The 13,603-nt window shown below is 48.3% G+C and overlaps 2 gene segments (V, D, J or C); both read left to right on the plus strand.

Moving 5' to 3' along the window:
- The first annotated feature begins 2,056 nt into the window (after positions 1 to 2,056).
- Positions 2,057 to 3,059, plus strand: LOC122462627. The segment is given in 2 exon segments: positions 2,057 to 2,146; positions 2,632 to 3,059. Coding segments are annotated over 2 exon segments (474 nt in total).
- A 5,623-nt stretch (positions 3,060 to 8,682) lies between these two features.
- LOC119567982 lies at positions 8,683 to 10,483 on the plus strand. The segment is given in 3 exon segments: positions 8,683 to 8,819; positions 8,913 to 9,369; positions 10,477 to 10,483. Coding segments are annotated over 3 exon segments (510 nt in total).
- The last annotated feature ends 3,120 nt before the right edge of the window (positions 10,484 to 13,603 follow it).

A 13,603-nucleotide genomic window follows, 5' to 3' on the forward strand; every position in this document is an offset into this window, starting at 1 on the left:
ATTATTCAGCTGTAAGCCCGGCCCAAGGAACGCTGAGTCAATGGGAGTCTATTGACTTCATTGGTCCTTGACTCAGATCCATTATGTTCATAGATTTTTCAGGCCAGAAGGAACCATTAGTTCATCCAGTCTGATCTCCATAACCTGGACCAAAGAATTTCATCCAGTTGCCTCTGGATTGAGCCCGGTATTTTGTGTTTGACTAAAGTATCTTCCAGAAAGGCATCCTCTCTTGATCTGAAGACCTTGAGAGATGGACAGTCTGCCATTTGCTTGTTGCAAAAGTTAATCATCCTTCCTGTCAAAAATTTGGATTTCTAGTTGGAACGTCTGGCTTTAAATTCCAGTCATTGGTTCTTATGTCTTTATCCAGAACATTAAAAGATCTCTTTAGTTCCTGATATTTTCTCCCCATGAATGTACTTAGCCTGAAGCATCAGCAGTCTCTTACCATTCATAAAATTGATCCAGTGAATAGGGTTCGGGAATATGAGTTGGCTTGGCAGAGTTCAATTTTTATTTTGCTCTGATTTCAGATATTAATACTTATTTTTAAGATTTCTTTTTATTTTTATCTAAATGTTCACAGTTGGGGGATTAGACACATTAAATACTGGTAGATATTGAGATTCAGAAAGTTAAAGTGTTAAACACAAATGGTCAACATCATGTCAAAATATACTGTGTAAATATTCTTAAATCAAACTCAGTTCACAAGCAGAATTTTCTTTGCCTATCTGTAAATTTCAGCTATTACCAATGGAAATTTTTTTGGTCTGTGTGTGTACAGTGAAATCAACACTTACTGATTAGAGTCTAATACTTCCAAACGTGACTAGGAGACAGGAGAATTGGCGTCTATTCTTGTTTCTGCCGTGAATGGGCTGTGTGATCTTGGGAAACTCACCGGAACGCATGACAGGAAGGGACCTCCCGGGTCATTTATTCCAGTTCCTTCTCTCCCAAACAACCCCGGCACATAACCCAGCTCATAAATTCACCAAGATCCATCTTAAAACTACTTAGTTATTTTGGTCCCACTATTTCTAGTGGGAGGCTGGTCTAGACACTCACCCCTTCAAAGGTTAGAATCTTTATTTCCTGCCGAAATGTGTTCATGGTCAGTTTGTCTCCATTTGTTCTTTGTGCCAACGTTATCCTTTAGCCTTAATAGTTCTTCTCCTTCCTTGGTGTTGACCCCCACGATGTATTTGTAAGCCACTGAACTTCTGTTTTCCCTCCCATCCCTTGTCTATTTACATCATAAACTCTTTGGGATAGGGAATATATATGTATTAGTGCCTAGGTACAGGGGGTCCCACTTTCTATTTGGCCCCTATGTGCTACCACAATTCAAATTAATTTTGTGGGACAAAGCCACACATTCCGTCTATGTGAATTATGCTAACATTTCCTCAGTGAAATCTACTATACCTCTTCCTATGGACGTTGTTAGTTATTCACCAGGAATATGCAGTACCTCCGTGGGGTCAGCCTTGGATGTTTCAGAGGACGATATAAGAACCACTCAGCAGGCATATGTGGTATAATCTGTCACTAAGTAGATCTCATCCTGGTGTTTAATAATTAGAGATTGGCTTAAACTCTGAAGCAAGAGGCTTAATAGCCCTTCCAGATTTTCAGTTGCCATTAAGTATGATAATTCTGGACACTTTTCTGCTTTAAGAGTTCAAGGTTGCAATTTATGCACTGGTCTGAGAGCCGGGGGGATGTGGGTTCATTTACCAAGCTCGAGTCTGACAGATACCGTGTGTGGTCTGTGCCTCAGCTGCACCCATCTGCCAAAGGAGGAGAGTTGCTTATATTTGCAGCACTGCCCCAAAGATCTCTTTGTGCAGGACAAAAGTGAAACAATAGAGTCCCTGCCCAGAAAATGTTGCTACCTCACGTCTAATCTAGTGCTTCCCAGAGTGCCTCAGACAAACTCCACCCGGTCACGCTTTGTGACTTTTAAGGTTACAGCATTACCCATATGCAAATGAGGTAGGGCCATTTCCTCTTTAAAGCCTCAGTGGGACTGTCACCAGCAAAAGGAATTTGCTTCCTTTTCTCCTCAGACGCTCTTTTATCCAAGCAACCATGACCCCGTTGCTAAGCTTCCTCTTCTTAGCAGCAGCGTTATCAGGTAAGAATGAGCAAAGGCTCTTACGGCATTTAGAGTCAGACTTTCAAAGCTGCCTAAAGGATTGGAACACTCCATTCCCATTAAAATTAGTGGGAATTGGCATTCAAATCCCCTCGGAGACATAAAAAGAGTATTAGCAAAAGTAATAGTAGTGGAATTAGTATTAACTTTGACCTTACAGTTGATATTAGAGCAGTAAGATTTCAAAGAGCCCGATGAGACTGGGTCTCTTGTGCTAGGCCCTGTACAAAGCGAGATGGAGTCACTGTTCCTGAAGTGCCTAGCTTTAGATTTTCAAAGCTACCTAGGGGGGTTGGCCCCACAGTTCCCATTTATCTGAATGGGAATTGGACAGCCGTATGTGCTGGTTGGCATTGAAAATCTCACCCTGAATAGACAAGGCAGACTAAGGGTGGGTGTCTGGCAGGGTGGGGGGAAATGTAGGGCAGCTAAAGGACTCAATAATTCTTGCTCTTTATCAGCAGGTGTCCGGTCCGAAATCCAGTTTGTCCAGTCTGGGGCAGAAATCAAAAAGCCTGGAGAGTCTATGAAGCTGACTTGTAAAGCGTCCGGCTACACATTTAATGAGCACCGAATGAGCTGGATCCGACAGGCTCCCGGGAAAGGACTGGAGTGGGTAGCATCCATCAGGACAGATACTTTCGAGACCTTCTATCCCCAAAATCTGAAAGGGCGAGTCACCATCAGCGTGGATGTCCCCCTCAGCACAGCGTATTTGCAAATGAACGGCCTAAAATCTGAAGACAGCGCTGTGTATTACTGTGCAAGGGGCACAGTGAGAAGAGACACATCCCTGGCCACTCATCAACCCTGCCGGAAATGGCTCACTGTTGCTGACAGTGGCATCAGAAATGCAGTGCCCCCAAGTGCCCTAATGTCACAGCGAATCTAAGCCCTGATCCTGGAAACACTTACACGCATGCTTGCCTTTACTCACATGAGTAGTCGCATGGGCTGGGCTTCTCGGTGGGAATTAAGGGAGTTAGGCAGCCAAATCCTACTGAACTTCAAAGGTAGTTAGGTGCCTAGTTCCCTTGGGTTCCTTTGCAGTTCCTAGCTCCTGAGTTCAATGGAACTATTCACCTGCACAAAGGAAAGTGTTGATGACTAAGGGCTATATTCACAAAACCCCCATTCAACGGCTGCCCAATCCTGTAGGCACCTAAGCTTACCCAATGCCTGAACTCTCACTGTGAAGTTCACTCGGCCCCAGTGTCCGGCTGGGATTTTGAAAGGAGGCTAAGAGTACTGAGCACATAAATACCGTTTATTTAAGTGTCTAACATCCTTAAGCTCCTTGAAAAGAGAAAAGAAGTACTTGTGGCACCTTAGAGACTAACCTGTCATTAAGCTCCTTGGTGACCCTAGCGTTGTGATCTCCCCGTCCACCTACACAAAAGCAAACGCACAGACACAGAGCCAAGGAGGTGTTGGGAAGTCGTTTCCCCTCATGTGCAGAGTATTCTAGAACGGGCTGCAAGAGGATCTCATGCGGTTTCCTCTGAGGTAGCTGGTGCTGGAGCAAATAGACTGAACGAGAGGGACTGCTGGGTTCTCCCATTTCTTGGGACGTTTCTCCTGAATTCTGTAACTCCTTTTACCCCCTATCTAGTCCATCCTCAGTGCGCCTCAGAACTAATTCATCTGTTCTTTACCATACAGAGCATTTGTAAGTCTTATACTTTCCAGCCAGAAGTGCAAAGATCTAAAATAAAGTTCAAATAAGGCAAGGAGCTCTAACATGACATGTTGGATTTAAATCAAGGTAGAGTAGAGATTCTCTTTTCCCTCCACCAAGCACAATGAACCTAAGGGAGTTAGGTGCCCAAATCCCATTGTAAGGCAATGGGAGTTGAGGGCCTAAAGCCCTTTACTCCCTTAGCTCTCAAGAGTTGCTTTCTGTGCCAAAGGCGACCACGCACCATGCAGAAGAACAGATGAGACGAGACAGAAGAGCAATGGGATCATGTAACAGAAATAATCGGGCTGACAAGCCACACTGATGCACCAAGCCAGCCCTAGATCTTCCGCCTGCAGGACTTTTAAGTCCACTGCGCTGTCCACATGCAAATGAAGTAGGGGAATCGCCTGTTTAAAACCTCAGAGGAAAACGGTCAAGCGAGAGGTTCCTTCTGATTAGCAATTAACCAGGTGTGGGTTTTTCCAGAGTTTGCAGCCTTGAGGCCCCAATAGATATTCCTGGGGCACATTCTGTTCTTCTAAGTTGCATGTATCAGCAGCTTCAACACACTTCTTATCAGGAAAGACACGGGGTCAAGCTGCCCTCTGTGTGGCACCCAAAACTCCCCTCCATCACCCCCGCTCCTGCCTTCATCAAGCTGAGAGTGCTGAATGGCCAATTTACAGCCTGCTGACTTGGCTGCTTTTAGCAATAAGCCATAGTGGTTTCAGGCATTTTACTGGTTTGCCAAAGTCTCCCCATACAAAACACACCTCATATCCTCCTTTGACAGGGTAAGAAGATGAGGGGTTGGGGGCGGGGACAAGAACAGTAGACGTGGTATACCTCAACTTTAGTCAGACATTTCATACAGTCTCAGATCGCCTTCTCATCAGCAAACCAGGGAAAAATAGACTGATGATCCTATTATAAGGTAGGTGCACAACGACTTAGAAAATGTACTCAGATAGTAGTTATGAATGATTCACAGTCAAGCTGGGAGGGAATATTGAGTGGGGTCCCACAGGTATCTATTGGTATTTCCTGGTACCCAGCAGTGTTCATCAAGGACCCTCCCTCTCCAAGGAAGAACAACACTCTTCTGTTATCTGCCCACTTTAACATTTCCAATCTGCCCCGCAGGGCCCAGTCAATGGTTTTGTCTCTCTGCTCGAGCCAGTACTCGACTCAGCACAGCATTCTTCTCGGGGTGCCCATGGCAATTTATCCTCCTGGTTCCTCCTACCGGCAACAGTAACTCCTTCAGCTCACTAATGATGTTCATCCCTAGAATCCCTGGGACTCCTTCTCCCATATGGCTCCCTTCAGAGGCTTTGTCTTTCAGGATGAAGATGCATTTCCCTGGCAGAGTCTGACCTATGTAGTCTATGTCTGCTTTAAGGCATCCCACCATTGGGATTGCCAGTCCATTAACTACTGTTAGACACAGAAACTGTGTGCTGTGCATGGTCAGCTCCTTGTCTTTCAAATTATTTTGAAAATGCGACTCAGTAATGGTGGTGACTTCTGAGCCAGTATCTAACAAACATCTGGTTTTCACCCCTGTTATACATACTTCAGCAGTTAGACAGTCTCCAAATGCTCACTTACGGAAGTCACTAGATATGCTGGCACTGCCCGTGTCCCTTTCAACACTGTATGCAGAGTGATTTTCCACCAAGGACAGGCCGAGGAATCCTTCTGCCGCTGCTTGGCCTTCTACAGTAGATGGACCACTTGCTCCTGTTGCCCCATTGGTTTCCAGTGCCTGGGACTCTCTTCTCCTTCTCCGTGGACATTCTCGGCTAGTATGCCCTGCCCTTTCACAAGGGTAACAAATGTACCTTCCCTGCTCATCCTGCAGTGGGGATCTTCAGGATCCTGGTGTCCTTGGATACTTTGGCATTTTAGTGGAGGTTTTTCCTTTCATCACCTCAGTCATCACTTTCAGCTGTTGGACTGCCAGTTTTTGGACAGCTTCACTTAATCTTTCCAGTGTTAACTGTGTTTGGGGCAGGGTCTTTTCCCCAGCACTTGCATTCACTAGGCCCCCACTTCGTGTACAGGACTTCGGCTTGGCCGTCTCTGCCACAGGAACTTCCTCTTCTTCCGACCACATAATGGCAGCCAGACTGAGTTAATGGAACTTCTGACTGGGCTCTTCCTTAAACCTTCTTTTAATTTCAGGGTGGAAGGAATCATCCTGGAGCCCCAGCACCAACTGCTCTTTCAGAACCGTAGCTGGGTCTGGAACTCATCGAGGGTCTCGCCCCTCCACTTTTCTCATCCTCTCCTGGAGCTCATATGCATATGCCCTGACAATTTCACCAGGCTCCTGCTTGCTCTCAAATAACTCCTTTGGTCTGGTTCCAATAGGTACCTTTGTGACAGATTAAGTTACCAATCTGCCTGAGGTGTCAGGTGATCAGGCTGAAGCCACAGGATCATTAGGGGAGGAGATGATGGAGGACACCAAGTAACTGAGTTTAAAGCTTTATTCATAAAATAAAGTAAAACAACAGTGGAGAGTGCTGAGGGTTCCCTACGTCACTCAGAGGAAGGAAGGAAGTGTTAATGCCCCAGCCCTAATCCACTTTCATACTCACACATGCACTACCCGAGGCTGGCCAAGCCCAGGTGTAACATTAGAAGAAGCGGGCGAAGAGGTGGACGGGAATTCTGTCCTGTGCACAGGTCTTGCAGGGTCCGCTGTTGATCTCCGACTTGCTTCAGTGCTCGGGAGGGGTTTAAGTCCTGGGTTCTTGTGGGGGCGTTTCGTCCAGGGACCTTTGTCCCCTTTGCTCTTTGTCTTGGTCCAAACCGGCCTTCTGAAGCTTCCTTGGCTTCCCCAAACACACCGGCTTCAGGGTTGTTATGCTCCCATTCACTGACTTTTGCCTTCTCACTAGTTTTTGCAATTTCCTGCAGTCTTGTTCAGTTTACTGCTCTGCTCTCACAGCTGGTTGGGGTTGGAATCCAGGCCCCCGTCTTTCTTGGCATCAGAGAGTCTGCTTGGGTGCATTGGCCTTGAGTGGCTGGAGTCAGTTTCTTTTCTTCAGACCTAGCTGGATCGTCGAGTGAACCCATTCCTTTCTCCCTTCCTTCCCTTTTGGCCTCTCGCAACCTGCAAAGGAATCTTTCACTCCACACTCACACTTTCAAGCCCTCCCAAAATCCTTTCCCATGCATATGCCTATATAGGCATCAGCGATATACAATGCTGGTGCTTACCCAGGAGACCTCATGGGGGGCAATTTTATCGTGCCTGGGACATTCCCATAAGGCTATTTTATTGTGACTGTGACACCTTGTCTCTGTACACTTCTAGGAGGAGTTCAGATACCTTTTCCACCTCTTTCTTGTCTGCCATTGCCAGGAGCTTAACTGGGGCCTTGGCCCTGGCCCTCGAGGTGTTCCTCTATGAAGTCCGTATGACCCTCTTCAGGTACTCTTAGCACACACAGAGTTGCCTTCACAGACTTGACTCACTCCTCTACTGTAATGTCTCCTGGTCTTCTTGGGAAGCCACCAAAGTCTGTGACTTTCTGCTCCCATAGGACATAAATAGTAGGGGGTTTCTTAGCTTCTGCTGCCTGATGGTCCCTTACTGCCTTAGCCAGTGATAAGGCTTCTCTCTGTTCTGTTCTAGCTTGTCGTCATGCCTCAGCTTGGTCTGATCATCTGCGCACAAGTTCAGCAAAGTGGGCCCATAGTTCTTCAATTCCAGCCATAGTAGGGTTCTTGACCAGGCCTGGACAGTGCTGTCAGAACTCAACCAGGAAACCAATGGGGTGGACCCTGTGGATAGGATCCTGTTGGTTATGCCAATTATATAAGCGGTGGAATGGTCCAGCTACTGTGGGGAAGTTTCCTGGCTTATACACTAGCCCGGTGAAAAGGGCTAGCGAAAGGATTTCAGTCCTCACTCCATCTACCTTTACCCCCTTAGCTTGGCCCTACTCTGACTGACCCAGTTAATTCTAGCTCACTCAGAGGACAGGACCCCCCTTGCCGAGTTTACAATCTGAGTGTCAATGGGAAGTGGAGTGGGAATGGAAATATAAACAGGAATATAAATATCAACTGTGCTTAATAATCTTCCTTCACTGTAGCCTCAATCCTCCTCGACTCTCCCCTAAAGAACAACACCCAGAGACGCACTCTTGACACACGAATGTCACGGAGGCTTCACTGCAAAACTTAACTCTGTCCTCAGACTCCCCCCGACCCCGCCCAGCTTCTCCCACCTGCACCCACAGGCGGGCCCCCAGACCTTCTCCAAAGCACGAGCCAGGCTTGCTCAGATCACGTTCCTTGTGTCATGGATCATTTCAATGTAGCCGGTCACTGCTGGGAAGCGAAGGGAAAGGAGCTTCCCTCCCAAATCTCTCCCAGCACCAAGGGAAATCTTCCGCCTCCAGCTGGTGGCCCAGCCCAATGGATCCCTGAGACAAGACTTCGCGCCTCCCCCACATGGGACACTGACCCCCCTGACTGGACGTTGCATGGACCTTATGCTTGTGGAACCGGGCTCCAGAGCTGAGTCCCCCCAATATCAGGTCAAAAGAGACGGACCCTCAGTTCCCATGCGAGGAAATACAGTCACTGCAGGGAGCTGTTCATTCCTCCCAGGGTCCGAAAGTGTCAGGAGGACCCCAGCGCCCTGTGCCCGGCGCTGCACAGACACACAGGACGGGACACTCTGACTCCCGCACCCGGAGCCCGAGGGCGAGTCAATCCGATCACTGACAGCAGGAGTGTGTGTCTCTTATAAAGCGGGGCATGCAAATGAGGGAGACAGTTTCCTCTTTAAATCTCTGCCTCTCTCTGCGCAGGCTGCACCCGGAGACACAATCCGCAGCCCCCTGGGTCTGTGCAGTCACCAGCCAGTCCCCTGAGAACTTTCCCCTCCAGCACCCGGCAAAATGGGATTTTTGCTCCTTGTCATTGTCGCTCTAGCAGCTTTGGAAGGTATTTTCCTCCTCTGAAGAACTGGCAGAGTTAGAAGAATATTGTGTTCTCGCTGTTTTCATACCGACATTAATGGCCTGTCTTTATTGCCAGGTGTCCAGTCCCAGACGCTGGTGGAGTCCGGAGGGGATGTGAAGAAGCCCGGAGACTCTCTCCGCCTCTCCTGCAAAGCCTCCGGCTTCACCTTCAGCAGCTACTGGATGGGCTGGGTCCGACAGGCTCCCGGGAAGGGACTGGAATGGGTCGCTGGTATAAGCTACGATGGGAGTAGTACATCCTACCTCGATGCAGTGAAAGGGCGATTCACCATCTCCAGGGATGACTCCAAGAGTGAGCTGTATCTGCAAATGACCGGCCTGAAGCCCGAGGACACCGCCCGCTATTACTGCGCGACAGACACAGTGAAACGAAACCGGTTTGTGATCATACAAAAACCCAGGCTGCAGAATCGCCCTTCTCCCGGCGGCCGCACGGGGGCAGCAGCGACACCCCCCCGCTTCGGGCTCGGGCAGGAGACCCGGCACCCGGGGGAACGGGACACAAACCTCCCGCCAGTTTTAACCCTTCCCTTCCCGGACTCTGAATGGCCCATTTCCCTACCCCAGAGATGGAGGCCGGGGTGTGGAAATGGGCCGTTCAGGGTCCGGGCGGGGCTGGGGGGCAGAGATCACCCAGCGCCGGAATAAACCCCGCTCCGCTGCGCTGGGGGATGTGGCACCGCCGGGACTTTCCAAAGAGACTCGAGCATTTTTCCATCCATTTGACAGCTGGAAATCACAGCCCTGGTGTAAACGGTGCAGCTCAGGATCCTGCCCCCAATACAGTGCCCCCATGTCACAGAGTCACCATGGAGATAAAAGGCCCCGCCCCTCAGCCCCCGCTGGCATCACTCAGCCCAGCGCTGGCCCGCAAGGAATTGGGGACAGTCAGGGGGCTAAGGACTGTGGACAGGGACACGGTGGGATTTCATGGGGTCGCTCAGGGGGAGGCGGCTGCCGAGGGAGAAGCAGAGGCCCGTGGGGGGCACGAGGGTCACAGGGCGCAGCTCCCACTGAGTGAGATTCTCCATCTCCAGAGACAATCCCAAAAACCTGCTGCATCTGAAAATGACCGGCCTGAAGCCCACGGGCACCACCCCGTGCCACTTTCGGTTCCCGGGCAATGTGTCTCCCCTTCCTGCCCAGAGCCCCTCTGGGCTGCGGTGCAGAGATCCCTCGCTCCATCTGTGAACTCCAATCCGGAGTGAGTCCTGTTCTGAGTCGCTCTCCGCTCCGAGGCCTGGCACGTTGGCTCTCCCAGGTCTCATCCCTGTGTGTGTGGGAAAGACCCCAGGAATATTCATACCGATACTCAAGCTATAGCCACTAGATTATTCTTCCGTCCCATGGCTGGGGAAAGAATCAAGCAGTCTTCACACTGGTGCCGGTTGTAGATCCTAGATGGGGAAGAGAAATTTGATAATGGGCTCTTCAGTCTGGCAGACAAAGGTACAACAGGATCCAGTGCTGGAAGCTGAAGCTAGACAATGTCCAGCTGGAAAGAAGGTGATTTTTTAAAAAGACATTGAGGTGAATTAACCATTGGAACAACTGATCAAGAGTCATGGTGGATTCTCCGTCATTAGCAATTATCGTCTCTCTGGTTCTGTGTCTTTCAGAAAATAAAGGAATGCAAAATCCATCAAGGCAGATTTAGATTAGATATGGGAGGTGGGGGGGAAGGACTTTCTAAGGATAACTTGTGGCACCTTAGAGACTAACCAATTTATTTGAGCATGAGCTTTCATGAGCTACAGCTCACTTCATCGGATGCATACTGTGGAAAGTACAGAGGATGTTTTTATACACACAAACCATGAAAAAATGGGTGATCATCACTACAAAAGGTTTTCTCTCCCCCCACCCCACTCTCCTGCTGGTAATAGCTTATGTAAAATGATCACTCTCCTTACAGTGTGTATGATAATCAAGTTGGGCCATTTCCAGCACAAATCCAGGCTTTAACAAGAACGTCGGGGGGGGGGGGGGTAGGAAAAAACAAGGGGAAATATGTTACCTTGCATAATGACTTAGGCTTGAATAGAGACCGCGAGTGGTTAAGTTAATTGTATCCAATTTGCAAATGAATTCCAATTCACAAGTCTCTCGCTGGAGTCTGGATTTGAAGTTTTTCTTTTGTAATATTGCAACTTTCATGTCTGTAATCATGTGACCAGAGAGATTGAAGTGTTCTCCGACTGGTTTATGAATGTTATAATTCTTGACATCTGATTTGTGTCCATTTATTCTTTTACGTAGAGACTGTCCAGTTTGACCAATGTACATGGCAGAGGGGCATTGCTGGCACATGATGGCATATATCACATTGGTGGATGTGCAGGTGAACGAGCCTGTGATCGTGTGGCTGATGTTATTAGGCCCTGTGATGGTGTCCCCTGAATAGATATGTGGGCACAGTTGGCAACGGGCTTTGTTGCAAGGATAGGTTCCCGGGTTAGTGGTTCTGTTGTGTGGTATGTGGTTGCTCGTGAGTATTTGCTTCAGGTTGGGGGGCTGTCTGTAGGCAAGGACTGGCCTGTCTCCCAAGATTTGTGAGAGTGTTGGGTCATCCTTCAGGATAGGTTGTAGATCCTTGATAATGCGTTGGAGGCGTTTTAGTTGGGGGCTGAAGGTGACGGCTAGTGGCGTTCTGTTATTTTCTTTGTTAGGCCTGTCCTGTAGTAGGTGACTTCTGGGAACTCTTCTGGCTCTGTCAATCTGTTTCTTCACTTCTGCAGGTGGGTATTGTAGTTGTAAGAATGCTTGATAGAGACCTTGTAGGTGTTTGTCTCTGTCTGAGGGGTTGGAGCAAATGCGGTTGTATCGCAGAGCTTGGCTGTAGACAATGGATCATGTGGTGTGGTCAGGGTGAAAGCTGGAGGCATGTAGGTAGGAATAGCGGTCAGTAGGTTTCTGGTATAGGGTAGTATGCATCCGATGAAGTGAGCTGTAGCTCATGAAAGCTTATGCTCAAATAAATTGGTTAGTCTCTAAGGTGCCAGAAGTACTCCTTTTCTTTTTGCAAATACAGACTAACACAGCTGTTACTCTGAAACCTTTCTAGGGATAAGCATATCTAACTATCAGCATTGGAACCGGTTCCCTAGGGAGGTTGTGAAATCCCCATCACCGGAGGTTTTTAAGAAGACATGAAAAACCAGGAGTGGTCTAGATATATTGAATCCTGCCTCAGTGCAGGGGGGGTCAGCTAGTTGACCTCTTGAAGTCCCTCTTCCAGCCCTACCTTTCTAGGACTCTCTGAATTTCTTGTATTTTGTGACTGAAGCAGAAGGCAGTCAGAGTATTTCACTTTCTTTAGTGACTTTCTCCAGTGCAGGATCCCTTTAGGGTATTTGTAATGAAGTGAATCACTGTGGGATCCCATATCTCTAGCACAAGGATACACACCGGCATCTTCAGGTTTCAGGCTGCTGAAGTGCAAATGCACCAGGTTATTGGAGGCGTCTCTGGAGATGATGAATTGCCCTTTCCCTGAGTCCAGGTAATATGGGGTACCTGTACTATCTATGCTGGAGACCCACTCCAGTCCCTTCCCAGGAATATGATGGATCCAATCCAGCCACTTGCTACCGATGAAGAAGCTGGAGGCTTTGCAGGAGAGGCGGAGAGAGTCTCTGGGCTTTTTCACATCCCCTCCACACTCCACCAGCTGGACCTCTGACAGAGCTCCTGGTGGGGGGAAAGTATTATGAATCACATCTGGAATATTCAAAGGGTAAAGTCAAGGGGAATTAGATACCCCATTACCTAAGTCCCCTTCAAAAATATCAATCAACATTCCAGTAGGCCCTGCTCCAAACCCCACTCAGACCAAGGGAAGTCCTCCCCTTGCCTTTAGTGAACTTTGCACCAGACCCATAATGCACAATATTCCCCAATATCTCTAGAAAATGTAAGAAACCGTAATTCCTTTTAAATGCCACTCGACTGAAGAGACAATTCAGCCAAAATATGCTGTTGATGCTGGATAAAGTGCTCATGGTGTCTCAGCATTAGCTGCCCAGACCTCTCCGTGTGTCCTAGCCATGCAGGTGCAGACCTAGTAAATGATTTAGGCAGGGTATTAAGGATATGCATTTGCATATCTTTTTTTTTTTTTTTTTTTTTTTTTTAAATAAGCCATGTTTGAGCTCTAGCCCTCAAGCTATCTTAGGTATTCATGTTGTCCCTATGACTGTACTGTTTGAGCATTTGGGGCAGGGGTGGGCAAACATCCGAGGGCCAGGTAGGGAGGGCTGTGCCTCCCCAAACAGCCCGGCCCCCACCCCCTATCCACCTCCTCCCACTTCCCTTGTGGTGCGGTGCACTGAGGCTGCGGGGGAGAGCGGACAGCGGGGGAGGGGCCGAGGGCTAGTCTCCCTGGCCGGGAGCTCAGGGGCCAGATGTAGCCTGCACGCCATAATTTGCCCACCTCTGATTTAGGGTAACAGGAAAACATTTTACAAATACATTAGAAGCAAGAGGAAGATGAAGGACAGGGAAGGACCACTGCTCAGTGAGGAGGGAAACACAGTCACAAGACAATGCAGCAGTTGCCCAAATATTAAATGCCAATTTGTTCAGGTTTTCTCCAAAGAGGTTAGCAGTTATCAGAGGATTAACAGTGAACATCAGTGTAAATGGGGTAGGATCTGAGGCTAACAACAAGTTAAGAATTACTTAGACAAGTTAGACATCCTCAAGTCAGCAGGGCCAGATGAAATACACCTGAGAATACTTAAGGAA

The sequence above is a fragment of the Chelonia mydas genome, chromosome 13, assembly GCF_015237465.2.
Source record: "Chelonia mydas isolate rCheMyd1 chromosome 13, rCheMyd1.pri.v2, whole genome shotgun sequence".
In the NCBI taxonomy this organism is placed as follows: domain Eukaryota; kingdom Metazoa; phylum Chordata; order Testudines; family Cheloniidae; genus Chelonia; species Chelonia mydas.